This window comes from Coregonus lavaretus, assembly GCF_964263955.1.
Source record: "Coregonus lavaretus genome assembly, chromosome: 9".
In the NCBI taxonomy this organism is placed as follows: domain Eukaryota; kingdom Metazoa; phylum Chordata; class Actinopteri; order Salmoniformes; family Salmonidae; genus Coregonus; species Coregonus lavaretus.
Genome location: NC_139996.1, coordinates 51,144,353 through 51,165,670, shown reverse-complemented (window position 1 = coordinate 51,165,670; position 21,318 = coordinate 51,144,353). Strand labels below are relative to the sequence as shown.

Genomic DNA, 21,318 nt, shown 5'->3' with positions numbered 1-21,318 from the left:
AAAAAAAATGTTTGTGCTAATTTATACAGTACCAGTCAAAAGTTTGGACACACCTACTCATTCCAGGGTTTTCCTTTATTTTTTAAACTATTTTCTACATTGTAGAATAATAGTGAAGACATCAAAACTATGAAATAACACATATGGAATAAAGTAGTAACCAAAAACGTGTTTAACAAATCAAAATATATTTCATATTTGAGATTCTTTAAATAGCCACCCTTTGCCTTGATGACAGCTTTGCACACTTTTGGCATTTTCTCAACCAGCATCATGAGGTATTCACCTGGAATGCATTTCAATTAACAGGTGTGCCTTCTTAGAAGTTAATTTGTGGATTTTCTTTCCTTCTTAATGCATTTGAGCCAGTTGTGTTGTGACAAGGTAGGGGTGGTATACAGAAGATAGCCCTATCATTACTTTAAGACATGAAGGTCAGTCAATACGGAAAATGTCAAGAACTTTGAAAGTTTCTTCAAGTGCAGTCGCAAAAACCATCAAGCGCTATGATGAAACTGGCTCTCATGAGGACCGTCACAGGAATAGAAGACCCAGCGTTACCTCTGCTGCAGAGGATAAGTTCATTAGAGTTACCAGCCTCAGAAATTGCAGCCCAAATAAATGCTTCACAGAGTTCAAGTAACAGACACATCTCAACATCAACTGTTCAGAGGAGACTGTGTGAATCAGGCCTTCATGGTCGAATTGCTGCAAAGAAACCACTACTAAAGGACACCAATAATAAGAAGAGACTTGCTTGGGCCAAGAAACACGAGCAATGGACATTAGACCGGTGGAAATTTGTCCTTTGGTCTGGAGTCAACGTGGCTTTGTGAGATGCGGTGTGGGTGAACGGATGATCTCCGCATGTGTATTTCCCACCGTAAAGCATGGAGGAGGTGTGATGATGCTTTGCTGGTGACACTGTCTGTGATTTATTTAGAATTCAAGGCACACTTAACCAGCATGGCTACCACAGCATTCTGCAGTGATACGCCATCCCATCTGGTTTGGGCTTAGTGGGACTATCATTTTTTTTAACAGGACAATGACCCAACACACCTCCAAGCTGTGTAAGGGCTATTTTACCAAGAAGGAGAGTGATGGAGTGCTGCATCAGATGACCTGGCCTCCACAATCCCCCGACCTCAACCCAATTGAGATGGTTTGGGATGAGTCGGATGGCAGAGTGAAGAAAAAGCAGGTAACAAGTGCTCAGCATATGTGGGAAGTCCTTCAAGACCGTTGGAAAAGCATTCCAGGTGAAGCTGGTTGAGAGAATGCAAAGACTTTGAAAAGCTGTCAAGACAAAGGGTGGCTATTTGAAGAATCTCAAATATAAAATATATTTTGATTTGTTTAACACTTTTTTGGTTACTATGTGATTCCATATGTGTTATTTCATAGTTTTGATATCTTCACTATTATTCTACAATGTAGAGTGTAGTGTATGTGTATAGCTGATATATAAAATACCTATCCAGATCTGCCAGGCGGCAGCAAGGCCTGGGCAGAGGAATGCGCCTTGTTTGTGCCTGTTGGTTATTCATATGGTTATATCAAAATTTGTGCATAAAAGCGTTTCCACCACCATTTCTCACATAATACATTTTACAGACACAAAAAGGTCCCACCTTGTCTGGCATATTTTGTTTTGTCGACATTTGGAAAGTTTACCAAGAAATGTGCTTTTCCATCAGGACTGTCGTGATTTTTTTCCCCCAACATGTACTTTACTCGCATAAAAAGGTTGGATGGAAACCTGGTTACCTTTTCAGTGTCATTCAGTAAAAAAAAACTAATCCATTGCTGCTGCTCAAACTTTTGACTAGTACTGTACAAAATTAAAAACTGATATCACATTTACATGAGTATTCAGACCGTTTACTCAGTACTTTGTTGAAGGACCTTTGGCAGCGACTACAGCCTCGAGTGTTCTTGGGTATGACTCTACAAGCTTAGCACACCTGTATTTGGGGAGTTTCTCCCATTCTTCTCTGCAGATCCTCTCAAGATGTGGCAGGTTGTCCAGGCTCTGGCTGGGCCACTCAAGGACATTCAAAGACTTGTCCCGAAGCCACTCCTGCGTTGTCTTGGCTGTGTGCTTAGGTTCGTTGTCCTGTTGGAAGATGAATCTTCGCCGCAGTCTGAGGTCCTGAGTGCTCTGGAGCAGGTTTTCACGAAGGATCTCTCTGTACTTTGATCCGTTCATCTTTCCCTCGATACTGACTAGTCTCCCAGTCCCTGCCCCTGAAAAACATCCCCACAGCATGATGCTGCCACCAGCATGCTTCACCGTAGGGATGGTGCCAGGTTTCCTCCAGACGTGACCCTTTGCATTCAGGCCAAAGAGTTCAGTCTTGGTGTCATCAGACCAGAGAATCTTATTTATCATGGTCTGAGAGTCCTTTAGGTGCCTTTTGGCAAACTCCAAGCGGGCTGTCATGTGCCTTTTACTGAGGCACCTAAAGAGTGTGGCTTCCGTCTGGCCACTCTACCATAAAGGCCTGAGTGGCTTCCGTCTGGCCACTCTACCATAAAGGCCTGATTGGTGGAGTGCTGCAAAGATGGTTGTCCTTCTGGAAGGTTCTCCCATCTCCACTGAGGAACTCTGGAGCTCTGTCAGAGTGACCATCGGGTTCTTGGTCACCTCCCTGACCAAGGCCAGTCTCGCCCGATTGCTCAGTTTGGCCGGGCGGCCAGCTCTAGGAAGAGTCTTGGTGGTTCAAAACTTATTCCATTTAAGAATGATGGCCACTGTGTTCTTGGGGACTTTCAATGCTGCAGAAAGTTTTTGGTACCCTTCCCCTGATCTGTGCCTCGACACAATCCTGTCTCGGAGCTCTACGGACAATTCCTTCGACCTCATGGCTTGGTTTTTGCTCTGACATGCACTGTCAACTGTGGGACCTTATACAGTGGGGGAAAAAAGTATTTAGTCAGCCACCAATTGTGCAAGTTCTCCCACTTAAAAAGATGAGAGAGGCCTGTAATTTTCATCATAGGTACACGTCAACTATGACAGACAAATTGAGAAGAAAAAAATCCAGAAAATCACATTGTAGGATTTTTTTATGAATTTATTTGCAAATTATGGTGGAAAATAAGTATTTGGTCACCTACAAACAAGCAAGATTTCTGGCTCTCACAGACCTGTAACTTCTTCTTTAAGAGGCTCCTCTGTCCTCCACTCGTTACCTGTATTAATGTCACCTGTTTGAACTTGTTATCAGTATAAAAGACACCTGTCCACAACCTCAAACAGTCACACTCCAAACTCCACTATGGCCAAGACCAAAGAGCTGTCAAAGGACACCAGAAACAGAATTGTAGACCTGCACCAGGCTGGGAAGACTGAATCTGCAATAGGTAAGCAGCTTGGTTTGAAGAAATCAACTGTGGGAGCAATTATTAGGAAATGGAAGACATACAAGACCACTGATAATCTCCCTCGATCTGGGGCTCCACGCAAGATCTCACCCCGTGGGGTCAAAATGATCACAAGAACGGTGAGCAAAAATCCCAGAACCACATGGGGGGACCTAGTGAATGACCTGCAGAGAGCTGGGACCAAAGTAACAAAGCCTACCATAAGTAACACACTACGCCGCCAGGGACTCAAATCCTGCAGTGCCAGACGTGTCCCCCTGCTTAAGCCAGTACAGGCCCGTCTGAAGTTTGCTAGAGTGCATTTGGATGATCCAGAAGAGGATTGGGAGAATGTCATATGGTCAGATGAAACCAAAATATAACTTTTTGGTAAAAACTCAACTCGTCGTGTTTGGAGGACAAAGAATGCTGAGTTGCATCCAAAGAACACCATACCTACTGTGAAGCATGGGGGTGGAAACTTCATGCTTTGGGGCTGTTTTTCTGCAAAGGGACCAGGACGACTGATCCGTGTAAAGGAAAGAATGAATGGGGCCATGTATCGTGAGATTTTGAGTGAAAACCTCCTTCCATCAGCAAGGGCATTGAAGATGAAACGTGGCTGGGTCTTTCAGCATGACAATGATCCCAAACACACCGCCCGGGCAACGAAGGAGTGGCTTCGTAAGAAGCATTTCAAGGTCCTGGAGTGGCCTAGCCAGTCTCCAGATCTCAACCCCATAGAAAATCTTTGGAGGGAGTTGAAAGTCTGTGTTGCCCAGCGACAGCCCCAAAACATCACTGCTCTAGAGGAGATCTGCATGGAGGAATGGGCCAAAATACCAGCAACAGTGTGTGAAAACCTTGTGAAGACTTACAGAAAACGTTTGACCTGTGTCATTGCCAACAAAGGGTATATAACAAAGTATTGAGAAACTTTTGTTATTGACCAAATACTTATTTTCCACCATAATTTGCAAATAAATTCATTAAAAATCCTACAATGTGATTTTCAGGATTTTTTTTTCTTATTTTGTCTGTCATAGTTGACGTGTACCTATGATGAAAATTACAGGCCTCTCTCATCTTTTTAAGTGGGAGAACTTGCACAATTGGTGGCTGACTAAATACTTTTTTCCCCCACTGTATAGACAGGTTTGTGCCTTTCCAAATCATGTCCAATCTATTGAATTTACCACTGGTGGACTCCAATCAAGTTGTAGAAACATCAAGAATGATCAATGTAAACAGGATGCACCTGAGCTCAATTTCGAGACTCATAGCAAAGGGTCTGAATACTTATGTAAATAAGGTATCTGTATTTTATTTGTAGCAAAAACAATTGATTTAATTATAATTCTCTGAAGTTTATTTCAACTACCATAGTCAATTATAAAAAAATGAATGCTGCATTCTAAAGAAAATGTTATTACAGAATATTTATCATTTCGACTTTCCTTGTTGTTTTCTAACCAGGCCAATGTTCGGGATGACCTGAATGCCAGGCTGATAGTGGAGAGAAACAAACGTGAAACAAAGATTAATTCAGTCTGGATTTCCAGGCTAGCAACATGCATCAGTAACAAACTAAAACTCTAAATGGACATGAAAATAGCAGACTTTATTAATATAAAAACATTTCCAAACTTAAGTTGTCAGTTGAGTTCCAGTCTTAACGTCAGATGACAAAAGAAAAGGGCATCCAATAACACTTTGCATAATGGACACTAATGTGCAAACAAAGATTTAATTCACAAAAGTCAGAACAATTAATGAGTAATCATTATTTTATATTTTAGATACGATTTTTCATAAAACATTATTGTACTCAAATGTTCAAGGTGCACATGATTGTGGTGAGAGTACAGTATATTTCCATACAACAGATTGTGCCCATGATTAACATTATGGAGTCAACCGTACCGTTGTAGACAAAGTTGAAGACAAATTCCTGATTTTCTCACTAAGATTCTAAGCATACCAATGATACACAAAAAAACAAAACATTTGATCTCTAAAATTCACAGATTATTTCCCCACATATTACACAGCTACTCCTCACTTATACTGGAAAAAGGGATTTCCATACTCTGCTAATCAACAAACAATGTAAAAATGTATGTACATATGGAGTATTTTGTGTATAACTGCCCCATTATCAAGAGCTCAGTCAACTGAAGCTGCATTTGATCTTCAAAACAATACTATATTTTAAGAGAAAATGTTGTCTGATTTATTTGTGAAATATTTACAATGGTCATACAAAGGATAATTTAGCTATTTGATTTAGAATTTTAGGACCCCTTTAGGTATCAAACTATATATATATTTTTTGGAAACGTACTGCTTACTTACTGCCCATAGCAACGCATTGAATAACAGATTCATACATAGAAAAAGTTAAACAATTAATAAAAAGGAAGTTTGTTTTAAAGTGTCTGTCCTATATCTGATTTTTTTTTTTTATGTACCCATATTTAACTCATTTTTTGGCACTAAACTACTTCCATATATATACTTCCATAAATGTTTTAACCCCATAGAGTCGATGTCCACGCCCCCGTGGAAATCTAATTAGCATAATAAAAACATACCCATCAAAATCCGTCTGTTTAAGCTAGAGATGCTTTCTTTTTGCATAGGCTGCGTCTCAATCCACCGCATCCACCAACGACAGCCTTCCGCATCTGCGGTGGCCGAGCTACAGCGGCGTTTGTCAGACCATGAGACATCCCGAAAATCGGTCTTCTCACAAACGTCTGTAGCGTCCGAGCGGTTTGGCCTACAAACTAATATGATCACTCTATGGAAAGGTGAGACTCTCACGAACGCGTTGGTTGTTTTGCTCTAGGACGCCCACAAGCCTCACAAAACTCGTCTGAAGGTAGCCCGGTACCAGTTTAAGCAACCTTCAAAAGGAGGTCTAATTGTTAAGTTGCAGTGTTTCCGCCTAATGAGCTAGCATAACTGTTGCTAACCTTGACAGTAAGACATGGGTGTTAATCTGAAATTACATTAAATATAGTCTCATCTTAAAGTGTTAAACTCACTAGAGCTACAAGTGACTAAACTAGACACCAACAAGGCAGAATGCTTCTTTAATGAGACCTGGATAAATACTACAATATCTTTCGAAAATCAGTAGTAAATAACCTATGCTCGTATCTACATCTAGCCACTGCACCTTGAATATTGTTGTTGGTGGTAGTATCTGTAAGCAGGAAGTAACCATGATTTGTATGACGTCATATTGCCGACAGAAATTTGTGAAACCTGTTTCACTACTTATGCATATAACAGTGTGGTTGCTAATGGCAGTTACAAACAAATTTGATCATAGCTCCCTCCAAGGGGCAACATCCTCAATGGTGTGTGTCAATCAAACGGTAGGTCGTGAATTTGTCAAACAGAAACAACATTGGATGAAATCAGCGAAGGAAGTAAGCATATGTCTCACCAGCCTCAGAAGAATGCCCTGAAAACCCTAGAAACTCTCGAACTGCATTACCAAACCACTGTACCTAACATTCACTGCTATGAAAAGGAATACTCCATTTCTTAGAAAATGCATATTTACAGTCACTATTAAAACCCAAAGCTGTCAAAGAAGACTGGCACATCCCCATGATCATACAATGGGCAGAAAGTAGTAGCTTGGTCATGCAGACCATAGAATTAGGAATTAGAATACTGGAATGGACATGAACCTTCTTATGACAGTATAAAAGATCAGCCATTTTGGTAAGGGAGTTGGTCAACCATGGTCAGCCAGTGCTGTGATAAGAGCAGAGGAGGCTGTTGAGGGGAGGATGGCTCATAATAATGGAGTGAATGGAATGGTATCAAACATATGGAAAACCAGGTGTTTGATACCATTCCATTCTAGCCATTACAATGAGCTGGTCCTCCCCATTTAAAGTGCCATCAGCCACCACTGGATAAGCTATTGTGTAAAACAATGAATTTGAAGATTATCTGCACTGTATGTTTGTTAGCTAGCCAACCAGTTTTAGTGGAATGATTCCATAAATGTTTTCAAATTAACATTCCAAACAAACAATGCAGTCAATCCACAGCCATACACTGGCTGAAATCAGTTGATGATAGGACTTAGACAAATTGTAAATGCAACAAGTACTGATATTGTATCATATATTAAAACTCACAGCTTTCCAAGAAAACTAAAATTGAGACATTTATGGTCGGTTTACATATTTTGAGGTTACTTATACAGAACATTTGTATAAAACCCGTATAAACTGCATTTATAATTATGACAATATTTTAGGTTGACAATAATTCTATTACACAATTTCTGATATATCACATGCCATTTATTTTCCTGCATAAGTACAAGCAGGAAACACATCACCTATGCCTCTAATGCCATTCATTCCAATTAGATGCGGTAAAAAGGTAAATCAACCTCGACCAAAACAATGGAATTGCCATGGAAACGCGTAGGGGGAAACATCCGATTCTCCTCATTGCTCCCCAGAAACATTAGTCTACATTAGGGCTATTGTTTATATGTGTATTTCACACTATCTTGAGGTAAAAATCTGAGTATAATGCTTGTATGGATGTCAATCCCAACACGTTCATGTCATCGTTGCCAATCAACTGCATTACAGTTAAAAACGACTGACTACCATCAACAATTTCTGTATGCTAGCTATGCTAACCAGTTTATACATACGAGAGTTAGCATTTAGCGGTCACTTCTTCTAAACCTGAAAAGGGACAACTTCTACATGCTGTGAAAACAGACAAATATATCAAAATCGGACTTAAGTAAGCACATTGTGGGCCTGTTACAATACATAAATCATGACGGATTTGAAGAATATCCTCTGTTAGATCAGATTTGTTGAATGCGCGCCAATCTGGTCAATGGAACGTCTGCGTTCCATTGACTCCTTTACCGCATCTATAGACTGGTTTGGATTTCTCCCTGACCAAAATGGCTGCCATTATTATACCATTATGGAACTTTGAGGGTTTATGACAAAGGCCCTCTCTAGTAATTTAATAGGATCTATATGAAGCAGACTGACTGCTACGCTCACGTTTAATTTAAGTGAAACAATGTGAGCTATCATAAGATCTGTCTGGTCCCACCAGGCTAAGAAAGCAGTGAGATTCAAGACAAATAAGTTCTGCATAGCTTACGATTGCTCTGTTTTGTACCATCCCCATTCTCAGTTTCCCAGCAACAAGCAAACATGGATCTTGGGCATCAAAACAAACAAGATTATTTCCAGTTATTTTTGGCAAAGTGGTAAGGTAAGTGATGTTTGAGCATGGATGCAGCGTTCAAATACTTTTACAATTGATCTTTCCTCTACTTAATTACTCAAGGTCACAATTGATGTGAAGTGAAACCAATAAATGCATAATGGTAAAACCAATAAACATGGCTTACACCAAGAAGTAGAAATAATGGGCTTCATCAGTTGTACTCTACCAGGAATTATTGACATGTTGAATTGCCCATGTGGCATGTCCTACATAGGATAAACAAGCCAGCCCTAAATCTTAACAAAATAGCTGGAAAAAAATATGATGTAGTATTCTATTGCTTGGCTTTACAGCACACACTCTGCACTTGATGCAGTTGTGAGTCAAGGATGGGCTTGGAATGCTTGTGTATGTCCGCCATTGTGGACTGGAGATTAAAATAGTACCGGCTGCGAGGTGGATGTCCTGACAGCAGCAGAGTAGACTACAAAGCCGTAGGAGTGCATCTTTGTATTATTCATTGTATCACTCAGTCAGAGACTGGCAGACGCTAGAGCAAGCAGCTAGACAGAGGACAACAGCAAAGTACTAGATCGTACTCTCATCAGATGTGCTGAAGAGCCCTGTCTGCTGTGTGCAATGTCCAACAGCACCCTGTCTGTGACAATCCCGCTTTGTAGGCATTTTAATAAGGGGGCTTCATTAGTTGCAGTGTAACAGGTATAATTTACATGTTGACTTGTCCATGTGGCATAACCTACATAGGACAAACAAAATGGTCCATGTGGCACACCCTACATAGGACAAACAAAACAGCCCTAAAGTTGAACTAAATAGCTGAACGAAAAGTAGCGATTCACAATAATATGGAGTATATCATTGCCACACTTTACACTTCACAGTCTGTGCTTGAACCAGTTGTGAGTCAAGGATGCAGATGGGCTTGGAATGCTTGTGTGCGTCTGCAATTGCGGACAGGAGATCCAAATATTATTTCCGGCTGAGGTGGATGGCATGACAGCTGTAGGAGTACAGCTTGTGTGTGCTACAGCCATTCAACGCATTCAGTCAGAGACTGACAGAGCAAGCAGCCAACTACTAGAATAGATAGCAGTCTCATCAGATGTGCTAAAGAGCTACTACTGCAGCGTTTCCCAAACTCGGGCCTCGGGACCCCAAGGGGGGCACGTTTTGGTTTTTGCCCTAACACTACACAGCTGATTCAAATTATCAAAGCTTGATGATTAGTTGATTATTTGAATCAGCTGTGTAGTGCTAGGGCAAAAAACTAAATGTGCACCCCTTGGGGTCCCGAGGCCCGAGTTCGGGAAACCCTGTCTGGGTGATCAGCCTTCCATACCAGCCTTGTCTGCTGTGCGTGTCATAGGACATGTCAGTCACAACCCTCCCTACGGCGCTTTGTGGGTATTGAACAGGTCCTATCATCTGCATGAGATGGAAACTTGTAAAGGCTCTATTAAAAAGGGGACACTATAGGCCTGAATGAAGCACTTAACTATTACCCCTTAATTTAAGTATTAAGTTATAGCGCCAACCCAAAATAAGCTATATTTGTTTTTGCTTCATTACTGTGTTTTCATTGATGGATTAAATGTATTCATTTGGCCAAATGAAAACTAAATGACCAAATCCCTACAGAAAACTATCTGGGTGGTTAACTTCTAGCTCCTGCCCCAGTTTGCACAGGTGCTGCAGGTTGTGTTGATTGTAATGAGGGGATGTAGTTGTGAGATTCTATTAGGGGAGAAAGCCATTTTTTACATTCAGCATCACTATGTCAAGGGAAATATAGTGTAAGTTTTGAAAACATAGCATAGGGACAGGGTAAGTTGAGCCACCTTGGGGTAAGTGGGTGATGGTAAGTTTAATTTATGCAATGGGGGTGTGGTATATTGTATATCTTAAATGTATGCCTACATTCAGATATAGATCTCTCTGTTCAATACTACTTACTATTCAATTTCTTAAGCAGTTGTCTGGGACAGGGAAGTAATTTCGATGTGCCAATTCATAGGCATGTTCTCTGTATTTGAGGGTACTAAGCCCATAAAACTGGTCCGCGAGATTATTGATATGTTTAGCAAGTCAGACTCCATGTCGTCAGATAAGACCTTGGTCACGTTCCCCTGCTCAGACATTGCATGCATCAACCAATGGTTGCGTGCCACGTCATCAACTGTGTCGTCGACTGACAGAATGCTATAACATACACTACCAGTCAAAAGTTTTAGGACACCTACTCATTCAAGGGTTTGCTTTATTTTTACTAATTTCAACATTCTAGAATAATAGTGAAGACATCAAAACTATGAAATAACACATATGGAATCATGTAGTAACCAAGAAAGTGTTAAACAAATCAAAATACATTTTATATTTGAGATTCTTCAAATAGCCACCCGTTGCCTTGATGACAGCTTTGCACACTCTTGGCATTCTCTCAACCAGCTTCATGAGGTAGTCACCTGGAATGCATTTAAATTAACAGGTGTGCCTTCTTAAAAGTTAATTTGTGGAATTTATTTATTTCTTAATGCGTTTGAGCCAATCAGTTGTGTTGTGACAAGGTAGGGGGGGTACACAGAAGATAGCCCTATTTGGTAAAAGACCAAATCCATATTATGGCAAGAACAGCTCAAATAAGCAAAGAGAAACGACAGTCAGTCAATACGGAACATTAAGAACTTTGAAAGGTTCAAGTGCAGTCGCAAAAACCATCAAGCGCTATGATGAAACTGGCTCTCATGAGGACCGCCACAGGAATGGAAGACCCAGAGTTACCTCTGCTGCAGAGGAGAAGTTCATTAGAGTTACCAGCCTCAGAAATTGCAGCCCAAATAAAAGTTCAAGTAACATACACATCTCAACATCAACTGTTCAGAGGAGACCGTGTGGATCAGGCCTTCATGGTCGAATTGCTGCAAAGAAACCATTACTAAAGGACATCAATAAGAAGAAGAGACTTGCTTAGGCCAAGAGACACGAGCAATGGACATTAGACCGGTGGAAATCTGTCCTTTGGTCTGGAGTCCATATTGGAGATTTTTGGTTCCAACTGCCATGTCTTTGTGAGACGCGGTGTGGGTGAACGGATGATCTCCACATGTGTATTTCCCACCGTAAAGCATGGAGGAGGTGGTGTTATGGTGTGGGGGTGCTTTGCTGGTGACACTGTGATTTATTTAGAATTCAAGGCACACTAAACCAGCATGGCTACCACAAAATTCTGCAGCGATACGCCATCCCATCTGGTTTGGGCTTAGTGGGACTATCATTTGTTTTTCAACAGGACAATGACCCAACACACCTCCAGGCTGTGTAAGGGCTATTTTACCAAGAAGGAGAGCTGCATCAGATGATCTGGCCTCCACAATCCCCCGACCTCAACCAAATGGAGATGGTTTGGGATGAGTCGGACGGCAGAGTGAAGGAAAAGCAGCCAACAAGTGCTCAGCATATGTGGGAACTCCTTCAAGACTGTTGGAAAAGCATTCCAGGTGAAGCTGGTTGAGAGAATGCCAAGTGTGTGCAAAGCTGTCATCAAGGCAAAGGGTGGCTATTAGAAGAATCTCAAATATATTTTGATTTGTTTAACACTTTTTTGGTTACCACATGATTCCATATGTGTTATATCATAGTTTTGATATCTTCACTATTATTCTATAGTAAAAATAAAGATAAACCCTTGAATGAGTAGGTGTTCTAAAACGTTTGACTGGTAGTGTATGTGTATAGGTGATATATAAAATACCTATCCAGATCTGCCAGGCCGCAGCAACGCTTGGGCAGAGGAATGCGCCTTATGGTTATATCAACATTTGTGCATAAAGGCGTTTTCACCACCATTTCTCACATAATACATTTTACAAACACAAAAAGATCCCACCTTGTCTGGCATATTTTGATTTGTCAACATTTGGAAAGTTTACCAAGAAATTTGCTTTTCCATCAGGACTGTCGTGATTTTTTTTTTATCCAACATGTACTTTACTCGCATTAAAAGGTTGGTTGGAAACCTAGTTACAGTACTTCTTCCCTTCCTTGGCTGCTCGCTCAAGAACCTCAAGGGGGGCTAGACCCCTGCTTGTTTTACGTTTGAATACACGAGGCATGATGTTTGCGCTGTAACAATAAAAATACACTATCTTGAGTTCATATGCATGACACATTGCAAAAATACTATGCATATTGTGCAGAAAACTAACAAAATGTATTCATAATCTGTATGGGGTATGGTGGCAATTAGCTCAATTTACCCCAAGGCAAACATTTTAACTATATTAGCTCACATAGCTACAAGGATGCACTTTCATGCTAGGTTTAGAAACTCATATTGTAGCTTATAGAAACCCCAATTTACGTATAGAACAATCTACTTTGGTTTAGATACACACATCATGAAACCTATAACACAAATTAATTTGACTGTGAAAATAAGATTTTTTTTAAACAACTTTTTCCATGTGGTTTCTTCCTTCACAGTCTGAAATTATGACCACTTCCTAAATATTTGGTCACATGATACATTTTGTGTATGGTTTCCTAGAAACAAGGGGTGGCTCAACTAACCACTTGGCTCAACTTACCCCACCTTCCCCAACTATAATGCAATAGTGCTTGGATGAGGGAGCTTGTTCTGAACAGGGTCAACAAGAAAGATTATTAAAGGAAATTGAACTAAGACTCAGCGATATGATGTGAAAATAAACTTCCAAAAAGAGTGTGATGCAAGAGGCTGAACTCGTTGGCACTGTTCAGCGTCTGCACATGTGCACAGGAGTTTGCTCCTCTCTCGTGCAACCTGATAGCTGCATGAAAGCTCAAACTCTGTCTGAAATCGCACCGCTACTTATAGAGACCATATTGCTGAATGTTTTTCCATTTTCCCCCCTCCAAACCAAACTGACAAGCAGCTTTGGCATTGTCTTTGTACACAAACATTTACATTGCATTTTCACAAGGCAAATGAAATAAGAAGTAACCCAGCACAACTCCTTGGAGTTACAGAAATGGCTTAAAAACTGTGCTCGGTGCAAAATACTTAGCTAACCAAGGACCAGAATTTCAACCCAAGAAAAAGCTACAGTACAGGTAAAGACATCACTGGTTGGTTGGGTGGGGTTGGGGAAATATGGTGCACACCACCATACAATAAAATAACAAGAGTGCAAGAAAAAAGGAGCTCACAAAAATGGCAGCTGTGGCCTGATCTCCGAGTATACGAGCCCCTCTGCTGAGATGGCGTCCCCCAGCCCTACTGTCCGGAGTGGCTGCTTGCAGACCAGCACAGGTGCAAGGTGAAAGGTCACGTTGCCACGGTGCCAAACAGTGACAGGCTCAGTTGGGTTCAGGGACAACTTCTCTCTCGGTTCGCCGTGGGAGCTGTGGAACTCCAGTGGAGCTTTAAGGACCACCTTACTGGTATCTATGCTTTGGAGGCCGCAGGCCTGGATGCTGGCCACACGGGCCCCTGCTGCCACGGCGGCCACCTGGTTGGCCCAGTGCCCGTCCACAGTGGCAAGGACATGGTACGCCAGAGTGTGAAAGTGGATACGCGTGAGGTCAGCCTCCGACTCGGGGTCGCTGCGTCCATGCTGCTCAAGGACCCACAGGAGGATGTCACTGACGCGGCCTACATCCGGTATCCCCCCCCAGGAGGCCAGCTCTGCGTGAGGCCCCGTGCCGGCCTGGGAGAGGAAAAGTAGCTCCTGCTCATTCAGCCCAATGGAGGTCACTATGGGCATGACCTGCTAACAGAACACAACACCAAATGGTTTATTGTCTGCATCAGCTCCAATACAGCACTTTATTGCGCAGCACTATTATCCACTTTAAATTGACATCATCTATTTTGACGACATCACAACGTCCAAATATGATCCCGATTTTAACCAGACAAGGCCTTTTAAAAAAAGAATATTGAGTTCTGCCAAACTTGTACTTTAGTTACTGTTAAACCTACACCTTTACCTCTTGCATGATGCTGTTCATGTAGTCTTTGTCAGTCATGCTTGCCAGCTCCAGGTGGACAGGGACCGCGTTGCGGACGTCAGCAATGGTCGCCACTGCCTGAAAAGGTTCAAGCAAACCATCGGAGTTGCTCAGTCTATACAAAGGTTTGACAAAACTCTGGCGAGAACCCTAAATGTGCTATATCATTGTGCTGTTGTTTGTGCTTTGCTACAGACCTCTTTGAGCCTTTGCTCCCACATCTGCCTCCCCTGGCCCTCCATCATGTGCAGACCGGACAGGACCACCAGGTCTGGCTGGAACTCATCCAGGCTGGCCACAAACATCTCCAGCGCTCTCATCTCCCCATTGGACACGTCATGGGAGAAGATGAAGCGGTTGGCTTGGGGAGCCTGTGTCGCACCCCACTGCTCCCCTAGATAGAGAGGCAAAAGGACAGACATGCATTTTCTACAAATATTTTTATAGTGGCCGACAGTGTAGTTAGGCTACTTGAGGTAAGAAAGGAATGCATTTCCATGAATCACCTAGCTATTAAAAGCTTATAAAACCTATTTTCAGTTGTGGTTCAGGTTGCCCTTGGTCCTTACCTGCTTTGTACTCCAGAATTAGGTGATATTCATCAGTCTCCTGCAGGGACTCAGGGGGGACAACTATTTGCTCGTCCAGCATCTCGTGTAGTTTAGGCCCAACAGGCCCACATAGCAGAACCTATTAAAGACAGAAACCTCCACTGTCACTGACTTCAGTAATATAGACGTACAGGACATTTCACAAGTTAGGCAATGTCCTCAGTTCCTTTAAAAACAAACTGCCAAAGTTTCAATGTGCCAAAAAACCACAACTCAGATCTGTGCAGATAACCATTCAACAGTGGCTGAACAGTAGAATTTGTACAAATGTGTGCATTCTAGTGAGGAGTTTAGAGAGTGAAAGTGCCAACCTACCATCAGCTGAGGGTATGTGGCAAGTTTCTGTCCAATGAGAGCAGCATTTCCTCCAACATATAGCTAATTAGTGACAGAGAGCGAGGAAAAGAGAGAGCAAGAGATAAAAAGAGAGTTGAGGTTTATCAGTGAGTCTGCTAGAAAACGCCATCATAATAACCACGATTGCACCAAGAGATAGCCCAGCAGTGAAATTATTAATTACTGTTGATCATGCAGAATTAAATTTGACACAGTCACTCAATCCTCTCTGGATGGAACCTTTATTCAAAATGAAAAGTGCTTCGTCTTCAGGGGGGGGGGGGGGGGGGCTTGAACTCATTTTTTAAAATAGGCCTACAACTTTATCAGTCTGTCTGTGGAGACATAATTCCTTTGTCTGCTTTGCTCCCAACCTCACACAAAAACATTTGCCAGTTTATCTTCCACGTTGTATTGCCTGGTTCAGGATTTGACCCGGTAACCTTCCAGCTACTTGTCCCCACTCTCTAACCTCTTGACTACCTACCGCCCCTTCACCTATTCAGTCATGTTGGATTGGTGATGATTACCTCAAGTACAGAAAGGATGATGCATTTCAAATGTATACAAGGTCTTGGATTAGGCTAAATTGGTTTCTGTTAGCATTAACTATCTGATGTACAGACCATGAGAATGTGAAACCAAACTAACGGTTGGGTGATATATTGGTGATAAGGTTTTATATCGTCGATCTGCCCATAGGAAATCCTGCTGATACGGTTTTGCTTATACTGCTGATACTTCACTTTTGCTCATTTAGGTACAGGATGAGGCTTGATCAAGGAGAGATGTGAACTGTTTGTTATCTAGACATAGCCTAACAGTTTGCTGTTATTGTAACCAACTGAAATTCACAAATGCTGGGTTGTGGCAAACTGTTCAGCTCTCCTATCTCATAGTTGATGAATAACCAAGGTGGCATCTTTTTTTAAAACAGGGGTTCTGACAATCCTGTCATGTCAGATCAGTGATTAGGCCCACTTTAAAAAAAGGGGCCATTAGCAGTTGCTACATCCATGTTTGGACTCATAAGTTAATGATATGTCCCCATTGATTCTTGAAGAATATAACTGATATAACCTTGTTTCAGGATCATAGCTTTCAAGACCCTGATATAAAATGGGGAGAAACACTGTTTTAACTTGCCTGAGCACCAGGGTACTCTGCAGCGGCCTGTGCAATCCTCTGGAAGACCTCTTTGTCGGTGAAGAAACGCTCCGCCGCGGACCCCCTCTCCATGTAGTGGATAAAAGCCTCTTTCAGGTCCTCTTTAGAGTGTAATACTTCATGGTCACGGCCCATCCCAGGATCCACAGCCAAAGCTTGTAGCAGCCCTATCCCCGACACCACAACGTCCACACACGCATTCACCCTAAATGGAGGAAGCCAGAGAAAAAGTAAACACGCAGTGTTTTGTTGGATGAATGATGAAAACCAAAACCGCAAACTCTCTAAATCATGACATCATGAATGCTCAGTTGTCTCTGAAACTCACCCTACTGCCACTCTGCCCCATTGATGGGCGGGAGGAGTTATTAGGGTCTCCCAGGCAGTGGCGATAACCTGCTCCAAAGTTGGTTCGCCCTGAATGGATGGATGAGGCAGGGATAAGTACTGGAGAACTTGTTCAGGCAGCTCAGGGTTGGTGTGGTAGAAGTATCCAACGGCCAAGGCCAACAGGGCAGCTCCCGCAGCCTTCTGCCACATGTTTTCTCAGACTTCTGAAATAAGAGTGCAAACACACATGCATAATAATAATCCTACTGTAATGATACCTGCTAAATGTACACAAGTCTTCCTGTCTGTCATTTTGCATCATACCTGCAGTATTTCTGTATTTTGAAAGTTATACATCTTGAAAACTTGATTGCTGACATGCAAAACAGTTTGGGGACTATATCAAGAATGGACTAATGAAACAAATACCAAAAGATAGTTTTTGGGTGGAATTTTCGCTTGCCATTTCCTGTTTGCTAAAATTCTAATAGTTCCTCTAATTTACGTTTTTGACAAAACAAGCAAGTATAGTGTAGAAAATCATTGTACCATCTAAACCGCTGTGAAATATATTTTCCATAACCAAAAATATTGTATTTTCAGCTGGTGTACAAACCTAAAGTAAAAAGACGCAAAAACGAAACTTACGAACTGGAACCATAGAAATAGCGCACATAGCATCTTAGACTTGCTTTCAATGAGAATTACAGCTCTATAACTAATAGTTCTGTGTGAATTTGGTCAGGTCGCCTAAAAAGTTACATATTGTAACCTTAATAACCTGCTTTTTTGTGTGCGCGAAAATAAAGCTGTCTGAAAATGTCATGCACAGTGGAATTGCAATGGATATGCACAAGACTCTCACATACTGACAAAATAACTAACTAGCTGATGGGAGAAATGACTTTACAGCTCTATCAAGGTTAACAGGCTGAATCATGGTAGCTAGCTAGCTGGTAGCAGCAAAGTTGAACAGGGTGATGTGTCATCATTGCATTGCACTAACATCAACATCAATATTATTAGTAGCTAGATAACTTTAGTTACCCATTCGTAAATCACTTTTCAGACATGGGTAGTATGGCAGAAGAGGTTTTAATTAGGACGAACGCTAGCCAGCTAGCTAAGTTACCAATGAAGTTGTTTTCCAGTATCAAATGTTAGCTAGCTAGCTTGATTGGATAGCTCTGGGTCTAACGTTACCGTCGCTGAGATGGCTAGCTCACTCACTCCACTACAGCTAAAAAGCTACATAAGTTATGTTTATAGTTAACTAGCTGAATACCTCCACCGTTTGGTAACGTTATACCCAGCATACTGGCAACCACTGTCAAACTTCGTTAGCTCCATTCAAACATTGCTAGTTTGCAAGCGACATAGCTAGCTAGCATTGCCAGATAGAAGTACGTTAGCATCCTATCAAATATATTTGTTAGCTAGCTAGTTAATTTAGCCAGCTTGCTTGACAACTTTTAAGGCGGACACAATCAAAAACATGGTTGGTAGCTGACTTATCTACGATAGCTGGAAACAACTATAGGCCTGGCTGTGGGGGGGAAAAATGTTACGAACCAGGATAAGTTGGGTTGAAATTGGGGTCTGTCTGTGGTGTAGATGATGATGGGCAGTGATGTTGTCCAGGACCTCCGTGTTCAGACCACTGAGGTATAAAGAACGGTTCAGACCCGGCGCCACGTCTGAACTCAAGGGCAGAGCAGTAGGGGAGAGTGGGGTAAGTTAAACCACCCTTGTTTCTGCTTCTTCTTGTGAATTTCCGGCAGACTAGACGCTTTTTGGAATATTGCTGCCTTTCTCAGTTCAGAATGTGCATTCCACATTGTGACAAAACCAAAAAATAAAGGGGAAAGGGAAAAACTTGCACCACCATCTAACCCTGGGGACGAGGACATAATATTATTATTATTTACTTTTTTTATCCAGTCAGATAAACACTCCACACAGCCTACCCGAACGCTCGGAGGCATCCGCATGGTCCTAAAGCACACCGTTGCCTCGTTTTGAATCACATTACAATGATAAAACTGGGAGGATGGAACCCCTTCTCTCAAAACTTCCTGTAGATCTTCTGCACTAAAATTTCTCACACTCAAATATTTTTCTGCTGCTGCAACTACCACATCTATCTTCTGTGATTTCCGCTCCATCAGTGCAGTGTAGTTTGTCATGTAAAAATCTTCCCAGCATGAAACAGTTCCCAATCCTCCCAATCCGTTCTACCTAATTTCTACCAGCATGTTAAATGTGCAACCAGAGGAAAAAAAACTCTAGACCACCTTTACTCCACACACAGAGACGCATACAAAGCTCTCCCTCGCCCTCCATTTGGCAAATCTGACCATAACTATATCCTCCTGATTCCTGCTTATAAGCAAAAACTAAAGCAGGAAGCACCAGTGACTCGGTTAATAAAAAAGTGGTCAGATGACGCAGATGCTAAGCTACAGGACTGTTTTGCTAGCACAGACTGGAACATGTTCCGGGATTCTTCAGACAGCATTGAGGAGTACACCACATCAGTCACTGGCTTCATCAATAAGTGCATCGATGATGTCGTCCCCACAGTGACCGTACGTACATACCCCAACCAGAAGCCATGGATTACAGGAAACATCCGCACTGAGCTAAAGGGTAGAGCTGCCGCTTTCAAGGAACGGGACTCTAACCCGGACGCTTATAAGAAATCCCACTATGCCCTCCGACGAACCATCAAACAGGCAAAGAGTCAATACAGGGCTAAGATTGAATCGTACTACACTGGCTCTGACGCTCGTCGGATGTGGCAGGGCTTGAAAACTATTACAGACTACAAAGGGAAGCACAGCCGAGAGCTGCCCAGTGACACAAGCCTTCCAGACGAGCTAAACCACTTCTATGTTCGCTTCGAGGCAAGCAACACTGAAGCATGCATGAGAGCACCAGCTGTTTCCGGATGACTATGTGATCACGCTCTCCGTAGCCGATGTGAGTAAGACTTTTAAGCAGGTCAACATTCACAAGGCCACAGGGCCAGACAGATTACCAGGACGTGTACTCCGAGTATGTGCTGACCAACTGGCAAGTGTCTTCACTGACATTTTCAACATGTCCCTGACTGAGTCTGTAATACCAACATGTTTCAAGCAGACCACCATAGTCCCCGTGCCCAAGGACTCTAAGATAACCTGCCTAAATGACTACCGACCCGTAGCACTGACGTCTGTAGCCATGAAGTGCTTTGAAAGGCTGGTCATGGCTCACATCAACAGCATTATCCCAGAAACCCTAGACCCACTCCAATTTTCATACCGCCCCAACAGATCCACAGATGATGCAATCTCTATTGCACTCCACACTGCCCTTTCCCACCTGGACAAGAGGAACACCTACGTGAGAATGCTATTCATTGACTACAGCTCAGCATTCAACACCATAGTGCCCTCTAAGCTCATCACTAAGCTAAGGATCCTGGGACTAAACACCTCCCTCTGCAACTGGATCCTGGACTTCCTGACGGGCCGCCCCCAGGTGGTAAGGGTAGGTAACAACACATCTGCCACACTGATCCTCAACACGGGGGCCCCTCAGGGGTGCGTGCTCAGTCCCCTCCTGTACTCTCTGTTCACCCATGACTGCATGGCCAGGCACGACTCCAACACCATCATTAAGTTTGCCGACGACACAACAGTGGTAGGCCTGATCACCGACAACGATGAGACAGCCTATAGGGAGGAGGTCAGAGACCTGGCCGTGTGGTGCCAGGACAACAACCTCTCCCTCAACGTGACCAAGACAAAGGAGATGATTGTGGACTACAGGAAAAAAAAGAGGACTGAGCACGCCCCCATTCTCATCGACGGGGCTGTAGTGGAACAGGTTAAGAGCTTCAAGTTCCTTGGTGTCCACATCACCAACGAACTATCATGGTCCAAACACACCAAGACAGTCGTGAAGAGGGCACGACAAAGCCTATTCCCCCTCAGGAGACTGAAAAGATTTGGCATGGGTCCTCAGTTCCTCAAAAAATTCTACAGCTGCACCATCGAGAGCATCCTGACTGGTTGCATCACCGCCTGGTATGGCAACTGCTTGGCCTCCGACCGCAAGGCACTACAGAGGGTAGTGCGTACGGCCCAGTACATCACTGGGGCCAAGCTTCCTGCCATCCAGGACCTCTATACCAGGCGGTGTCAGAGGAAGGCCCTCAAAATTGTCAAAGACTCCAGCCACCCTAGTCATAGACTGTTCTCCCTGC

General features: G+C 42.6%; 1 protein-coding gene across 1 annotated transcript; it reads right to left on the bottom strand.

Moving 5' to 3' along the window:
• Positions 1-12,817: 12,817 nt before the first annotated feature.
• adpgk (ADP-dependent glucokinase) lies at positions 12,818-18,771 on the bottom strand. Its single transcript, XM_084168232.1, has 8 exons — positions 18,639-18,771; positions 17,065-17,290; positions 16,716-16,941; positions 15,549-15,611; positions 15,192-15,312; positions 14,820-15,016; positions 14,602-14,700; positions 12,818-14,378 (listed from the first exon to the last, which is right to left on the bottom strand). The coding sequence occupies exons 2-8, from the start codon at positions 17,274-17,276 to the stop codon at positions 13,815-13,817; spliced, it is 1,482 nt and encodes a 493-aa protein (XP_084024358.1). The 5' UTR covers positions 17,277-17,290; positions 18,639-18,771; the 3' UTR covers positions 12,818-13,814.
• Between the last annotated feature and the right edge of the window lie 2,547 nt (positions 18,772-21,318).

Coding starts and splice junctions, on each gene's coding strand:
- adpgk (XM_084168232.1), bottom strand. CDS start 17,276: ATGTGGCAGAAGGCTGCGGGAGCTGCCCTGTTGGCCTTGGCCGTTGGA. Junction 15,612..16,715: donor CAGAGTACCCTGGTGCTCAG/GCAAGTTAAAAC, acceptor GTCACTAATTAG/CTATATGTTGGAGGAAATGC. Junction 14,701..14,819: donor GGGAGCAAAGGCTCAAAGAG/GTCTGTAGCAAA, acceptor GAACCTTTTCAG/GCAGTGGCGACCATTGCTGA.